This window comes from Schistocerca gregaria, chromosome 5 (assembly GCF_023897955.1).
Source record: "Schistocerca gregaria isolate iqSchGreg1 chromosome 5, iqSchGreg1.2, whole genome shotgun sequence".
Lineage (NCBI taxonomy): Eukaryota > Metazoa > Arthropoda > Insecta > Orthoptera > Acrididae > Schistocerca > Schistocerca gregaria.
The window spans coordinates 542,926,119-542,942,385 of NC_064924.1; the positions used below are offsets into that span (position 1 = coordinate 542,926,119).

At 41.6% G+C, this 16,267-nt stretch overlaps 1 protein-coding gene across 4 annotated transcripts in view; it reads left to right on the plus strand.

Moving 5' to 3' along the window:
• The window catches only part of LOC126272067 (endophilin-B1), a 243,036-nt gene that overhangs the window by 72,354 nt on the left and 154,415 nt on the right, over positions 1-16,267 (plus strand). For all 4 annotated transcript variants that reach the window (XM_049974605.1, XM_049974606.1, XM_049974608.1 and 1 more), the window contains exon 5: positions 14,956-15,019. In XM_049974605.1, the coding sequence (XP_049830562.1) occupies positions 14,956-15,019 (64 nt within the window). The remainder of the gene's footprint in view (positions 1-14,955; positions 15,020-16,267) is intronic.

A 16,267-nucleotide genomic window follows, 5' to 3' on the forward strand; every position in this document is an offset into this window, starting at 1 on the left:
ATATCTCCGACTGCAGTGAAACATCCTAGACAACTGCAGTTAGTCTTGGTACTGTAACATAATAGCAAGTTTGTACTAAAGTTCTCTGTGAAGTTGTTTGCATCACTTTCTGTAAATGAAGGCTAGTGGACTGTTGCTTGAAATTGTTACCAAATTTTCTCTCTAGGCCACTCCATGAGTGAAACCTTTGAGAGCTCAGAAGGCATGTGTTAAATAAGATTTGTCAAGGGAACAGGTTTCATGTGATTTAATGTATTTTTGCAAGAAAAAGATCTGATTGAATACCCAACTGCCTGTGCAGAACATTCAGTTGAGAGGTAATCTAAAGGTGAACAGAGGTAGAGATGTTGGTTAAAAGTGAGACTGATTAAGGAAAAAGTAAATCTGCTGCATACCATTGTGCATTAGGTATTGGTAGATTAAGGTAGAGGAGATCTGCATAAAAAATGGTTTTGAAACAGTTTTCTTAGAAAAGAAAAACAAAGTATGTATTTCTTGGTCTTTTGTAGTGCATTAAAGATGATTCTTCACTTGGAACATGTTGTTACAGGTACTGAAACATTAATTTGCTGAAGAAATATATAAAGTGTACCAAAACCAGGTTACACATCACTTTCATTGACTCCCCCCCCCCCCCCCCCTCCTTCCTCCCTCCCATAAGCAAAGAATGGGAAAATTAAAAACCAGATCTATGCTAATATTTTAGATGCCACAGTGCTGCCCATAAGGTAAAAAAAAGATTGGAATCATTTTTATTGGAAAGTGTGTGATAGTGTGTGTGAGAAAAATAATTATATTAAAGTGGCCACTGTGTCACAAAAAAGTGCACATCTACACTGCACTTGTTAATGAAAATTTGGTAAGTAAAACCATCTGTGCAGTTCTTGGTCATTCTTATTCCATTTTTCTAAGTTGAATTCTGAAAACACTTAAATGATATTATCTTTGGACAAAACATAATTTTAAAGGAGCTACAAACCATCAACAGAGGAAGGTTCCAGTACTATCAGTACTTGTAGTGGAGTATTTGAAGAGAGCACACATTGTAATGGGCATGCATAGTAACCTTGTAAAACATTAGCCTCAATACTATGTTTGCAGTTCTGTTACTCAGTTGTTTCCCCTCGTTTCTCACAATACAATTAAGTAAATAATTTGTAATAAGATGGCTGTTCAAAAAGTGTCAGAATTTATATATAAAATCAATAATTATTCAGATATAATTATTTGACATTAGTCACCTTCAGAGTGCTCCCCTTGAGCTTTTTCTAACCTCTCCAAATACTGCTGCCACTGTTGGAAGCATCGGTTGAAAGCTTCTTCTGGTATAGTGTGCAGCTGCCCTGTTGTATTCTGCATAATGTCTTCACTATTCTGAAATCTGGTCTTTCAGTTTAGGGAAAAACCAGAAGTCATTCGGTGCTACATCAGAAGAGTAGAAGGACTGACAAACCACAGCCATTCTGTGTTTGGCCAAAAAGCTCTGAATTAATTGAGAATAATGAGCAAGTTCATTATTGTGTTGAAGGTGCCAACTGTTCACTGCACGAAGTCTGGCTGCTTCATGACACTAGTACTTTCAAGGGCTTATTTGTGATGGACCACAGCACTAGTGTAAAAAAAGACACTTGGTATGACTTTCAAATTTCTGTGGACCTTCCTCATGTTTTTGGTCTTGAGGATGGTTGATATTTCCATTGTGATGACCGAACTTTGTTTCTGTGTCATACACGTAAACCCAAGTGTCACCAGTGATCCCTATGTTAAGAAAGTCGAGATAACTATTTACTGTGTCTAGCATGTCCTGTGTGATCTCCAAAGGAAGTTGCTTCTGCTCAGTTGTTTGTAGCTTTAGCACAAATTTTCTGGAGGTTCTCCTGGCGCCTAAATGCTCTTTGAAATTAATATGTCCACTCATCTCATTTTAAACCTCGTCTGCAAGATCTCTGATCACGATTCATCTACCGTGCATCACCGAGGTCCTTACGTGATCAATAACAACCAGATTTCTAGATTCACTGATGAGTGGCCATCTTTGAAGTCGTTGTACCCCTTTTTTATCTGTTTGGTACCCATTGCTTTGTCTCCAAACACTTATTGAGTCTTAAGGATTGTTTCTATTTGAGAATCGTCAAACTTAAAACAAAATTTGATGCATTAATGATGATCCAATTTTTCTGTCATTTTGCCTGCAACACAGAAACAGAAAATTACCACTTACACGCATTCACTTGTCGGTGGCTAGTTCATAACAGGTTGTTTCCGCAGTCTTGAAAAAAATAGATGTGTGCACTATGTAGGCCTACATACATAGGGAGCTCATTTGCTGCATACCATTGTTGATTTCAGCAATAAAAATGTTGGATGTTTTTGAACAGCCCTCATATGTACTGCTGGTCATTAAAACTATAACAATAGGAACAGTAGCAAATAACAAAATTTCACTAATTGTTGGTGTATGTTATAGAGGAGGGATAAGTGATCAGATTTGTAGATGACAGGTTGTGAAATTTAGTACACATCGCTGCCAGCAACAAATGCTCTTGACAGACATGGGTACGTTATTCTGCACTTCTTCAGTTTTAGACCAGAGTTCATCAGTTATAGTGGCTGGTGATTAGTGGCATATTAGTTTATCGGTAACTTGTGACCAGCTGTTTTAAATGTGTGGGAAATGCATAAACTTTTGTGGCCAAGGGAGTATTTGAACCTGCTGTGTAGCAATGTAGGTCATGACAATACAGGCAGAGTGTGGTCTTGCATTATGTTAGTTGAATATCACTAGGTGCAAAATTGTCAGCATGCCCCTCAAAGCTGGTATGCCAAGGGAAGGTGCAACATTGGTCACTGTGCTAACAATTCGTGGTGCTCCAGACTCGTCACGCTTTTTGTGGATACTGGTTTCCCAGCAAAAATCTCATTTCCTGACTTGAGGTATGTGAAAGGGCTGTGTGATTATGCGTGACTGAGCAAGCAGTATGCCTGACCTTTCAGAAACTGGTCATTTGGGGCTATTGAGATCCTTCATGGCCCTGATGATGGCCCTCATGAAATCACTGATCTCATATTTTCACAACAGTTATGATATGCCAAAGAGCATGAGGAGCTCTATCATGGAATAATAAACCACCATCCTGCCACTGTCAAATTTGATGAAGAGTATCGCACGACTTAGGGAAGGGAGAGCTCTGTTTTTCCCAGTGAGCCCCAACAGCAGTGGTTTGGTATGGGTATGGTGGCTCATGGTTTCCAGAGCTAGAGACTGGCCATATCAACAGGCCTCATCTGCCCATAAACTCTGAGCATACATCAGAGATGATCACTAGGTATAGCGGTAGAATTTTGTGTGTTTCAGAGAAAGGGACCTTAGCTTTACCACCCGGACAGCAAGAACGGTACAAAAATAGAATAAACCTGCAAACTCAAGGAACGCGTGTGCTACATGCTAATCAGGTGAATGTTTGTTGAAGTGAAACAGTCTCTAGTGGGCAACCTCTGGGGCAACTACCACGCTCCACCAATTGTACAAGGCCTGCGGTACTGTATCTGGGTTGACATTTGTATTCCTAGCAGTTCATGGGATCCTCATGGAGCAAAGTAAATTCAGATCTCCTCATGATGGGAAAAGTGTGCAGTCAGGTGTAGTACATACACCCTACCAACAAAGAGAGTTCAGGTGATCAGTCCACCCAAGTAGCAGCCTTAAAATTATAGTAACAGAATATGAGTTTCCCATAATGCTTTCATTGTTATCATGAGAGCAAAGGAGACCTTTGAGAAGGTCTCTCCTTTCCATATTCGCAAGGCATTGGATGGTATCATTGGGTCCTTAGAAAGTATTAAATGACTTCATAGTGGAGCACTTGTAGTTCAAACTGCTATGTCACATTAAATATCTAAGCCTTAGGTGACTACCCTGTGTTGGCTGTTACATAAAACCCTTAACTTTTGTAAAGGAATAATTATCTGCTATGATATAGTGGAGATGGACCCTGAGGAGTTAAATGTAGAATGGAAAATATGGATGTTGTGGAAGTGCAGAACTGAAGAGAGTCAATGGCACATGGGAAAAAACTTCAACATTTATTCTAATGTTCAACACTCTGGAATGACCTGAACATATTTTCCCAGTGCACATCTGTTTCTAGGTGTTCCCAGTCCAAAGTTATCCTTCAAATCTCAAAGATTTGGCCACACCTCAATGGCATGTAATGGAAGGGCTGTATTTAGAAATTGTGGAGGCTGAGCTCACAAAGCAGGTGATTTCTTCTAAGATTGCTTCAAAATATAACAAGTGCTCGTGGGTTCACCCACCATTGAGCAGGGAGTGTGGGGCTTATTAGAGCAAAGAAAGGAAAATTCAGGAATAAATACCCAAATAAATGAACTGTAGACCAGGGCTCTCTCTCTCTCTCTCTCTCTCTCTCTCTCTCTCTCCCTCTCCCCCTCTCCCCCTCCCCCTCTCCCTCCCTCCCCCCCCCCCCCCTCAACTTTACCCCTGACCTCTTGGGTAAATTACCTCCGCCAAGGAAGGACGATGGGGACAACCATCGTTAATCAATAGCGCCACAGGGACTTCTGAGTTGCTGTGAACTTAAATGGATACTGATCGCATGTGAAAGAATTGCAGCTTCTGTGCCAGAGGAGGCCTTTCTGTATCTACTTGCAAGAGACTCATTTTAAAGCCACTGATATACCTCTGTTAAGGAGCTACCACCCCTACTGTAGGGACAATGTTACTGGAGAAAGATCTAGGGGTTGAGTGGTTGTTTTCTTCGATGCCAGATGCCACTCCTGTCCTGGCCATCTTACTGTGGCCGTACTAGCAGTTGCAGTGGAAGTTCTCACTCTAGTTAAAATTAAAATGCATTCTTTAAATCCTCCATCGCATGATCTGTTGGATGCAGATGCACAGACAGAACTCTTCCAGGGGCTCGCCTGTCCGTTCCACCTCATGGGTGACTTTAATGCTTTTGGGCACAGCTATCGTATGCTCCGGAGGTCAATTATCGAGCACTTTGTCTACCTGAAGAAATTTGCTCTATGAATTCTGATCAGATGACACTTCTCCACTGCTACAAGGTTATTTTTAGCTATTGACCTTTATTTTTGTTCGCCAGCTGTTGCAGAGTTAGCTCAGCAAGAAGTGGCCACAGATCCTGTGTGGATTCATCTACTGAAATAGGCAGTGAAAAACAGGACACCTCGAAAATGGATAGTTTAAAGGGAAAATTGGTGAGATAAAGTCAGCAGGCCATATTTGAACAGGATTGTCCCCAGGAGGTGGTGGACATGATCACTTTGGGATCCAATGAGCCGACACCGATTCCATTCCCCAGTGTAGCAACCAGCTCACATGATGCCTGTCCCTTGATGAAATGATGAATGTCACTTGGCAGTCAGTCAGGGTGCAGGTTTGAGAAGATACAGACTTTATCAAACTACAGAAAATCTTTGTGCCTTTAGATCATTGAGAGCACAGACATGTGATAAAAGAATAGAAGAGGAAATCCTGGATAGAATTGGCAACTTCCATTAATTGGCACATTTCCTTTGCACATATTTAGGACTCAATAAAGTGAATTAGACTAGGGCAATGCACGTCGCCTTATGGCCTTGCTGAGAAACGGGGTATTGGTGTAGATGCTGAAAGGTAGGCCTCAGTTTATAGGTGAGCAGTTTTTATTGTCACTGTGTCATCCATAAAGACTCCTCCAGTCCAGATGTAGAGATAAGGAGGCTCCATTTCGTGGATACATTCTTCCATTCTCCATTTGGGAATTGGAATCAGTTCTGTCCATAGCCAGAGACACTGCTCCAGGACCTGATCATTCACTATGCCATGCTCTGTCATGTGTGCCCAGAAGCCAGATGCTATCTCCTACCTTGTTTCAATAAAATCTGGTTTAGTGGATAGTACCCCAAGGTGAGGGAGGAGGCAATAATAATTCCATTATTGAAACCAAGCAAGGATCATACTGACCCTAACAGTTACCGATGCGTAGCCCTTACTGTGCCGCTTCCATTGCAGTTTGCGTTGCTACCAGTCAACCCTTGACAACTTACTTTTACTGGAGAGGATGATATAGGATTCCTTCTTACACCAAAACCATGTAGTCGGTGTGTTTTTTGCTATGAAAAAGTGTACATCATCACTAGGAAATAACACACTCTTTGCCAACTTCATGAACGGGGACTACGTGGATGTCTGCCGCTTATTATCTAATCCTTTCTTGAGGACTGGTCCTTTCGATATTGTGTTAGTGATGCCTTGTCTGACTGTAGGGGTTGTCAAGGCCGTGTACTTAGTGTCACATTATGTGCAGTCACGTCTGCAGTCAAGAACCCTGTTAAATGTTTCCTTATATGGATGACTTTGCAGTTTTCTATACTTCCTCCAATCGTGCAATGGCAATGAGACAACTACAGCTGACGATCAGAAAGCTGGAAGCTTGGGCCAGTAAAACTGGTTTTATGTTCTCACCCTAAAAGCATGTGTTTAAATTTTAACCAAGCTCATGGAAATTTTAACCAACCGCGGTTCACAATGGGGGACAATATTTTACATTGTAAGGACAGTTTGCAGTTTTTGGGTCTACTATTTGGCTCAAAACTAACCTGGCTTGTGCACCTGAAAGACCTTTGAATAAAGGGCTTCAAATCGTTGAATAGTTTGAAATGCCTCAGCAGTATAAGTGCTGCTGACTGTGCATCAGTGGAAAACTTCGAATACAAAGCCAGTTGTGGAACAATCTGCCACCTTGGCATGTTCAGAATCCCAAAGTGACGCAGTATGAGAAAACTTGTACCTCAGATTACAATTTTAAAACTGTTTTGTACAATTTTAAATTCATGCTACAGTTTTTTCATTGTTTATACAAATTGATCCCGGCAAGAGAACACCCTCGGTTGTTCAGCTGTTGTCCCTGATAGGGTTTCCAAAGTGTGTGTTCTGGAACCATTTACAAATTGTGACATGGACTTTTGACATTCCATTCATCACAGCACAAAGTTTCTCGTCTGTTCTGACTTGCTCCATGGGCTACAAATGGTCCACCACACGTATCCCATAGACCAGTGTTTTTCAACATTTTTGAATACGCAACCCTTTTCCAAGTAAAAATATTCTGGTGACCCCAGAACCATAATAAAAATATGATAAAAAAGTACCACATCTGAACGTGAGTGAACTTCAAAGGTGCTGTCACAAAACCTTGTCACTTCCGTGTGACATGTATACCACAGCAGATGATCATCACGAAACATACGTTACCAGCCATGCTGCAATTGCGACCCCATGAGTAAGACTTTGCGACCCACCAGGAGGTCATGACCCACAGGTTGAAAAACACTGCCCTAGACCATTTGCTTCAGCTCATCCATGACTACTTGCTTGCCTGCAACACTGTAGCAAGGAAGTTATCTTTTGTTAGGAACCTGTATACATACGGATACAGGGCAACGACATAGATGACAAAGCAGCAAAGAAAGCATGTTGGAGTAGTATTGTACGTCAATGTGCGATCCCCTTGCACATCATCTCATTAGCCCATCATCATCTCATTATCTGACAAACGAATTGTGCTCAGTGGGAAACTGAATGATTGGAGGTCACAGAAAACAATCTGTGGTCACTCAGATAGACCACACAGGCATGTCAGACATCATGCGGACCACACCAATGGAAAGAAGTGCTACTGTGATTGTTTGCATGGTCATCTTCAGCAGCAACTGTTTAAATCTGTTACTGTAGGTTATCTGTCTTAAGATGACTGCAGTTTAATTAAAAAGAATTTGATACATGGTCCACAGACTAAACACAGTACCATTAGAAACACAGTTACAAAGAAGAAATGAATACCATAATACAAATAACCACAAACAGTGGATAAAAAGAGAACTTGGTAACAAAACTGAACAAGAAAATCAAGAAACAGAAAAGAACAAACACTCCGCGGTCACCATACGATGACAAAATTACACACAAATAGCTGCACAATATACGAGAATGGAAAAAACACAAAGTATGAAAGAAACAGGAAGTAAAATATAGTACACAATGACTGACAACCACAAATGCACACACTGAATATCCAATATTTTCAAAAATAAGATGTAAAAGTAGCACTCCCCCCCTCTCCCCCCCCCCTCCCCCCCGGGGGCACATGGGCCTTTCTTAAGTATGTGTGTGGCGAACACGGGGCCCTGAGCTATTAAAACCTTCCTTCTTTCCCGGTCTGCATTTCCTTGCTCTTCCCCTCCTTTCCGATCCCCCTTCCCCTCCTGTCCGATCCTTGCTCCTTCCCCTTATACTGCTCCTCTCCCTCTCTTGGTGTCCTTGTTTATGTTGGCCTCGCTGTCATCCTGGTTATGTTGGATTTGCAATTTGGTTTTGTTGTGTAATTAACTCACCCTTTTGGCATTCTCTGGTCCCACTCTGGGGTTTGACCTCCATTACTAAATTTCTGTTCCGTAGTGTGAGCCATTTGGGGAAGAGCACCTTACCTAGTGTCTCCTACATGTGCCCTCCTAGTTCCTTCAACCTTTTCCTTCATGTCATTGTCTAATGCTAGGTTGCATAGCCAGCACAGTAGCCAGTCAGTGTGGTGTGGTTGCTATTGGTTGAGTCCCCCTGAAAACGCAGGGATCACACTTCTGATACCTGAGCTGTGAACACCTCACGTAAGCCCAGGAGTGGTTGCTTGTCATCCTGGAGCATCGGAACTCCTGGCAATGGCCACCATGCCACACGGCCCTTGCTGTGGCTGGGTGGCACCACTGGGGAGAGCCCCTGATTGGAGTCGGTGGTAACAGGGCAGACGCTATGCAGATGAAATACATACAGGTCCAGAACTGGGGCTGTTCTTCTACAGCCATCTCTTTGCATGGAAATGATACTTTTAGTGCTACTTCTCGCCCTTCGGCCTTCCCTTCCATGGCTACCCTCTGGGAGGAGGGCCAGGCTCGTCGGCTAGGGGCGAAACCATTCCCCCGCTATCTGGTTTGCACCAGGACTGATGGGGGGATACTTTCACCAATACCAAACCTTTATTCTTTGTGGAACACATTGAAGACAAGTTTGCCGAAGTGGACACTCTGAGTAAGATGAGGTCTGGTTCGTTGTTGATCAAAACTGCTTCAGCTGCCCAGTCTGTGGCCCTTCGTGCCTGTAACCATCTTGGCAGAATTCCTGTGTCCATTACTCCTCACTAGTCTTTGAATATGGTTCAGGGTGTAATTTTTCACAGGGATATCATCCTTCAAACTGATGAGCAACTTCAGGACAGTCTTGGATGGTGGGGTGTTCACTTTGTTCGGCGTGTTCAGAAGGGTCCGAAGGACAGTTGCATTGATACTGGTGCCTTTATCCTGGCCTTTGAAGGGGATACCTTCCCTGAGGTGGTCAAGATTATGGTTTATTGATGTGACATGAAGCCATACATCCTACCACCTATGAGATGTTTTAAGTGTTTGCATTTTGGATGCATGTCTTCCCATTGTTTGCATGCCCCTCTCTGTGGTGACTGTGGACGTCCACTCCATGAGGGGAGTTCCTGTGTTCCCCCTACTGTGTGTGTTAATTGTCATGACAGTCATTTTCCACGTTCACTGGATTGCTCAGTTTATAAGAAGGAAAAGAAGATACAGGAGTATAAATTCCTTGGTCATCTAACCTACGCTGAGGCTCGTAAGAAGTATGCACATCTTCAACCTGTGTCCATGACGTCTAGCTATGCTTTAGTTACATCGTCACCCCTTCCTCAGCTTTCCTTACTCCAGTCCCGAACCTCCCTCTGCCCCGCCCCCCCCCCCCCCCCCCTCCCAGGCGGCTCCTACACCCTTCCTTCCGGGCACTGGTCCCCATCCCCAGCCAGAGAAGTGTCCCACTTATTCGCCGTCTGCCGGTCAAGAGCGCCCCTCCCAGGATCCCCCTTCCAGGCCAAAGGTCCCGTTCCCACCTTTGCAACCTGATTCTGACCTGTTGTTCATAGATTTTGCCCCCTCCTTGTCGGTGACGGGTGGTGACCTGGCTGCATGACTAGCTTTAGCCTGTTCAACCCCCATTTGAATCATTGTTCTGTGGTTATCCAATGGAATTGCAAAGGACATTACCTCACCTTCCAGAGTTGGCATCCCTTATTTCATTTTACTCTCCAGTTTGTGTGGTTCTACAGGAATCACATTTTACTGATGATCACTCACCAATCCTCCATGGGTTCTGTCTTTTCTGTCGAAATTGGGTCAGGCCGCTGCGGGCCTCTGGTGGCGCTTGTACATTTGTCCTTACGGACGTTGCTAGCACGTGGATTCTTCTTCAAACGACATTGGAAGAGGTTGCTGTTGAGGTCCACCTTGACTCTGAGGTCACGGTTTGCAATCTTTATCTCCCTCCTGACAGGATTCTTGCACCTGCTGCTTCAGTGCCCTTCTTCAGCAACTTCCTCCTCCCTTCCTCCTTAAACCTTAAAACTGAGAATAAAACCACTTTAATGAAGAAAACTGAGAGCCAGTTTGTCCATCCGGTGTCTCCCACTGTAAGCTGTGTTTCGAGATTCTGGACTCCCCTCCCTGGCGAAGATCCTCTTTTCTTTCCCTTTTACTCTGTTTTTATCACATTTTAGAATTGGTTAGTCTCCTTTTACAATATGCACTTCTACAGTGTAGTGGTTGAAATCTTATGAATAGCAGATGGTCTTGCCCGTACTGCAACAGAGGTGGTGTATTTCCTGCCTCTAGCATATCCTTGGTGTTACTCACCTGCTGACTTCCTTCATTTTGTTTTCACCATTGACAACACGACTGCACTTTTACATTTTTTAGCCTTTTATCTTCTGTTGTTTTGACTTTTCTGAAATGTCAGTCTGTCTGTATGGACCGCATTTGAAACAAGGGCCTGATGACCTCTGTTTGGTCCCTTCAACCCCAATCAACCAACCAAAAGTAGCACACCAATTCAGAAATACTTTCCAAAAAAAAAAAAAATCTGTAACAGAAATCAGGAATATACCAGCTGAAATTCAATAAGTAGGTTAAACCAGGAGAATATTTGACACCGGATACAAAGATCATGTAAGAGAATATAAGTACAGGACAAACCATTCAACTTTTGCAGAACATTTACACCAACACCAACAAAAAATTACAGCCAGACACACAGACGTGGAAATCATAAGGATAAACAACAACAAAAACACCTTCCACCTTACAGAAAACTGTCATATCCAAAAAAAACCATAACAGAAAACAATCAACTCATAAATGATCAGATGAACTTGGCAAACCACACACTCTTTAAACTGATTGACAACTTAACATAACATTAAATGTACACATATAACCACAAGCTTCACTTACCAGTACCATCTCCTCCCAGATTCTGTCGTGTAGTCACCGTCCAAGCCCATCCTTGCCCTTCCTCCCCTCACCCCTACAAAAAAGTCAACCCATCCACTCTCATCTGTCTCTGCGCGTGCGCAGAGTAACTGCAGAAGATCTTTTATAAACAAAAGTGAAATGCATCTGGTGTAATTATTTTCAATTAAATTGCACCTTCTCTCTCTCTCTCTCTCTCTCTCTCTCTCTCTCTCTCTCTCTCACACACACACACACACACACACACACACACACACACACACACACACACACACACACACACAATAAAATAGTTTCACAGGTTGGAAACACTCACAATGTGAATGAAAGCAAATGAACAGATATTAACACTATAGCACTGCAGTATAAGAAACATTTTAAGAAAGTGAAATGTAAATAATGCAGCGTGAGAAATACCACAGAATGGCAAAAGCTGCGAAGTTCAAATGTGAAATTAAGCCTTTCGGTGCCAACCGCTGCTAGCAAGGAGGGAAGGAGCAGAATATGTAAAGAAACACAATAAGTAAAATGCAGACCAACTTTATAAAGAAAATACTGTTTTTAGCATAAAACAATCAAAAATGTTCAAACATATGTATCCTATTTGGAGAATAACCACAGAAGATGCTTTATAAACAAAAGTGAAATGCATCAGGTGTAATTCTTTTTAATTAAATTGCAGTCAGCTCAAGGCCAATAACCTATAGTAACGGAAGTGCTACTCATCAGACTGCACATTGGACATAACTGTTTAACACATAGTTTCTTCCTCTGGCAGGAATATCTGCCACTCTAAAGTTTTTGTGGTGTGCCCGTTTCAGTTCAGTATATTTTGGCTTTGTGTGCCTTATATACTGACATCAGAGCATCCCTTAATATGATTGCAGATCTGCCCACCATCCATGCTGATACTGACACCAGCATTAAATGGGCTCTGAAATTTTGTGAACTGTTAGGCCTCATCCCTAAGGTGCTGGGGAGGGGAGGTGGACTTTAATGTTGTTATAACTGCTCTGCATGCTGCCGATGACCATGATGTTAAGTGCCCCACATCCTAAATAATAATAATAATAATAATAATAATAACCACCACCACCATCACTCTCACTTACCCACCCACTCACTCTACCACTCACTCCATCCCCTTTCCCTGCAGAATTGTATAAAAAAGGTAGTGTAAAGGAGATAAAGGAGATATCAGAAATGCTGTAACATTTGTTCTCTGAACACCCCAAACAAATAGCTTGGGTTGTTATTAAGGCACAATGAATAAGAAAAATATTTTACATCATATTTTTTGACCTCATATATGTAACTCACCCTCGTGTCCCATAATTCTGCCTTTAATTTGGTTAGTCTTAGATAAATGAGACATACTGAAAAAGTAGATAAAATAGGTCCTACTTCCTAATAAAAAAAATCCCAAGTTTTCAATTGTTTTAATTCTTTCGGTGAATTTTTTCAGTGCAGTTTTCAATTTCATAAACACAATGGAAAGCTTTGATGTCTCCATTTGCAGCAGAAATATATTGTTTTCTTGTCTTTGCTACTGCATTTACATCTGTAGTAAGAGGAAACCCACCACCACCACCACCACCACCAATGTTTTCCTGTGTATGAAAGTTCAGTTGATATACTTTAAACAGTGACAACAGTGTAGTTACCGGGTAGGAAACCTCGCACTAGATACTCCAGTGTTTGCCACGATAAAGCAGTAGTCAGTGTTGTTGTCATTATGATTTGTTTTGTTAGATCCATTTCGTTAATCTGTTTGAATGAAACATGCTTTTCAAAAGTAGATTGTGACGGATTCCATAACCTCTGTCCATGCCTGGTAGGACAGTGCAAAGTATTAAAAATTGACACTTTAAAGACAGCTGTGTCTTTTCCATCAGACTTAATGCCTTCTGTGCAATAGCTTTTGTGTAATAAGTTTTGCAGATGCAGATAACTCCTAAATCCAAGGGCTGCCATTTGCTTGTTCAGTTTGGTGGCAGGTACTCTAACTGCACTGAATGTCCAGGGCACGAATCCAGACACAAAAAAATTTCTGTTATAGGTTCCTTGCATCGGGCTATGCATTTGCTTATGTAATAGTTGTGATGATGTCATCCACACTTCGTTATTGGCACTGTAGCTCGTGGAAAATTTTTTTTACAGGTTTAATGTGATGTGGGTTTTTGATTCACCAATCACAAATAGTTTAATTGTTTGAGGGCTATCAGCATTTGTGCCTGGCATTACTGTAAGGCAGACTTGAGTGTTTCTCCTTCCATTGAAATTTTCACCATAAAGACAAGTGTTTTGTTTGGAAGGGTGGTGAAAGAGAACAATTTAGTGTGTCTTGAAGATGTCCTTCAGTTTATAGTGCTATATAAGGTTGTGTAATGTACCACTCTGCCATTCACCAACAGTTTTTATGTTTGCATTGTTTCCTTTGCCACATTCAGTTCTGTACACCACATTATACTGCTTCTTGAACCTACAATACAGGCTTTAGATGCAGAGAAATCCTAGATTTAAAGTATATTGGCCACCCTCAGTGCCTTTTCACAAAACATCATGGTGTTCATGGACTTCCCCTCCCCCCCCCCCCCCCCCCCCCCCCCCCACACTGTTACTTGCACTTTCCAAAATATTTTTGATGATGGTATTCAACTTAGGAATTGTGTATCTAAACTGTGTGGTGCTAATGTAATTCAGGTTCTGCAGTGACCTTTCTCTTTCTCTTTCAAGAATTCTTTCTTTCTTTTTTATCTAAAGGGTTTTCATGCCTCCTCTTGTAATGTTCTCTAACTTAAAATTTTGACACAAAACAGTAAACTTCTGCTTGACAGAAACTCACTTCAGTCTGTAGTGACAGCTTTGTCATCCGTAACCATCAAACAACAAATACATATACAAATGAAAAGTGGAACTATATTGCCTGGTTTACATACCATAATCAATATTACCTTCTTCAAAGTCAAGGGGTATTGTCCTTTAAACCACATCTGATTGAAACAAGGTAGGAGCTTGTTTTTTGGTGTCGGGCACAGTGTTGCATTTATAGTTATTAACTTGGGTACTGTGAACATAATACTTTCCTGAAAATTTTATTTTGAGGCTTCTACTTGTTCACACTGCTACATTACTATATTCCTTTGTTGTGCATGCATCTCTTCTTGAAAGAAATCTATTTTTCATAAGAGTTCTCTGTTATAAAACACTTGGTCTTCTGTAAGAATTCCTGCAGAGTAGAGGAAAGCGAGAGTAATTTTTAAGATATTACAGATTTGATTTTTAAAATAAAGCATCTTGGGCATCTGCACATAATTGTTCATATATAATCTTTTTCCCTACATGTACTTTGGTGTAAATTTTGGAACTACTAAATTTACAAATTTTGTGAGCATATGAAGGGGGACCCAATTTATTAGTTTTTTTAGTTGTTTCATCTCTTAATGGAAATAGCATGAAATACTGCATCTATTTCCCTCCCATCCAACAGTGTTGTTGAAATTTTCTTTTGATACTGGGTATATTATTGTAACAGTTGCTTTGATTTGCATAAATGAGGCCACTCATCAAATTCTATTTCAGGTTGGATTTGGATGCTTGTAAAAACCGGCTACGTAAAGCAAGAAGTATGCATTCACAGCAGAATGTAAGTAACACTCTGTGTTTGGTATTTTTTTTATTTTTTCGTTTGTATCTTTAAGAAAAACTTCCCATATTAGATGACAATAGACATCCAAATGAGCAGCAAAAGGGGATAGAATTAAATGTTTAACAAAACAGAGGTATCTCCACATAGTAGTAAAGAGGAAAGACTAGAACAATTGAAGTAATCAAGAATTAAATTTAAAAAGTAACTGAGGAGGCTGTATTTACAGACAAGCAAGTGCGGTTTAATCAGTGACAAAGTGCAAGCAACACACAAGATGTGAAAAGTGACAGAGGGCTCACAAAAAAAAGCAAATAGAGGAGAAGGAAAGAATGAAAGAAAAGGCATGAAATAATGAGTAATGATATATGAGCAAATGTGAAAGGTTTTTGTAGTTGATTGCCAAGTGGTGGGGGGGGGGGGGGGGGGGGGGGGTTCATAGTGAAACACAACACAAATGACTTCTTTGTTTGGCTCTGTGTGTCTTGAAAATGACATTGACACACAAACAAAACTAATTGTACAGTATGGTGAAATCAAAGCTCTCTTCCAAACATACAGCACTTCCATATTGTGAACACACGCGCAAATGACAAGCAGCAATAAAATTGCAAAGCCCATGCTTATTCCAGTCCAAGATGTTGGAACTGGCTGTCTTGGGTGCACGAGGAGTGTGTATGTAAATGGTGTGTGTGTGTGTGTGTGTGTGTGTGTGTGTGTGTGTGTGTGTGTGTGTGTGTGTGTGTGTTTTACTAATAAAGATCGTTGCCAAAAGCTTTATGTACATGTCTTTTAATTGTGCCTGTCTGCTTCTTGATATGTTTGTTTGACAAAAGGTTTGGAAGGAGCTCTGCTCAGCCTTCAGGGGACTAAAACGCTGCTGGATTATAAAAGCTGTGAAAGGCTGGCACAAGGCTAGGTAAAAGAAGTTTGTTTATTTAGCAGCAGAAGCATCAGCCATTATTTCATGGATTAAAGAGGTTGATGTATTCCGCCTCCCCCCCCCCCCTCCTCCCCCCACCCCTCCCCATTGGGCTTGCAATTCTTTCGTGCAGTTCGAGCATGGTGGCCAAGGATCCTCGAGCTGTTGCAGCTCCTTCTTCCTTCCCGGCCAGGATTTCCTTCCTGTGCCTCTTCCTCCCTGTCCTCACTCCTTCCCTGCGGTCCTCTCCGTCCCCTCTATTGGTGTTCTTATTTATGTCGACCTGGTGATCCACTTGGTTTCCTGTATTCCTTGCTGTTTCGTTC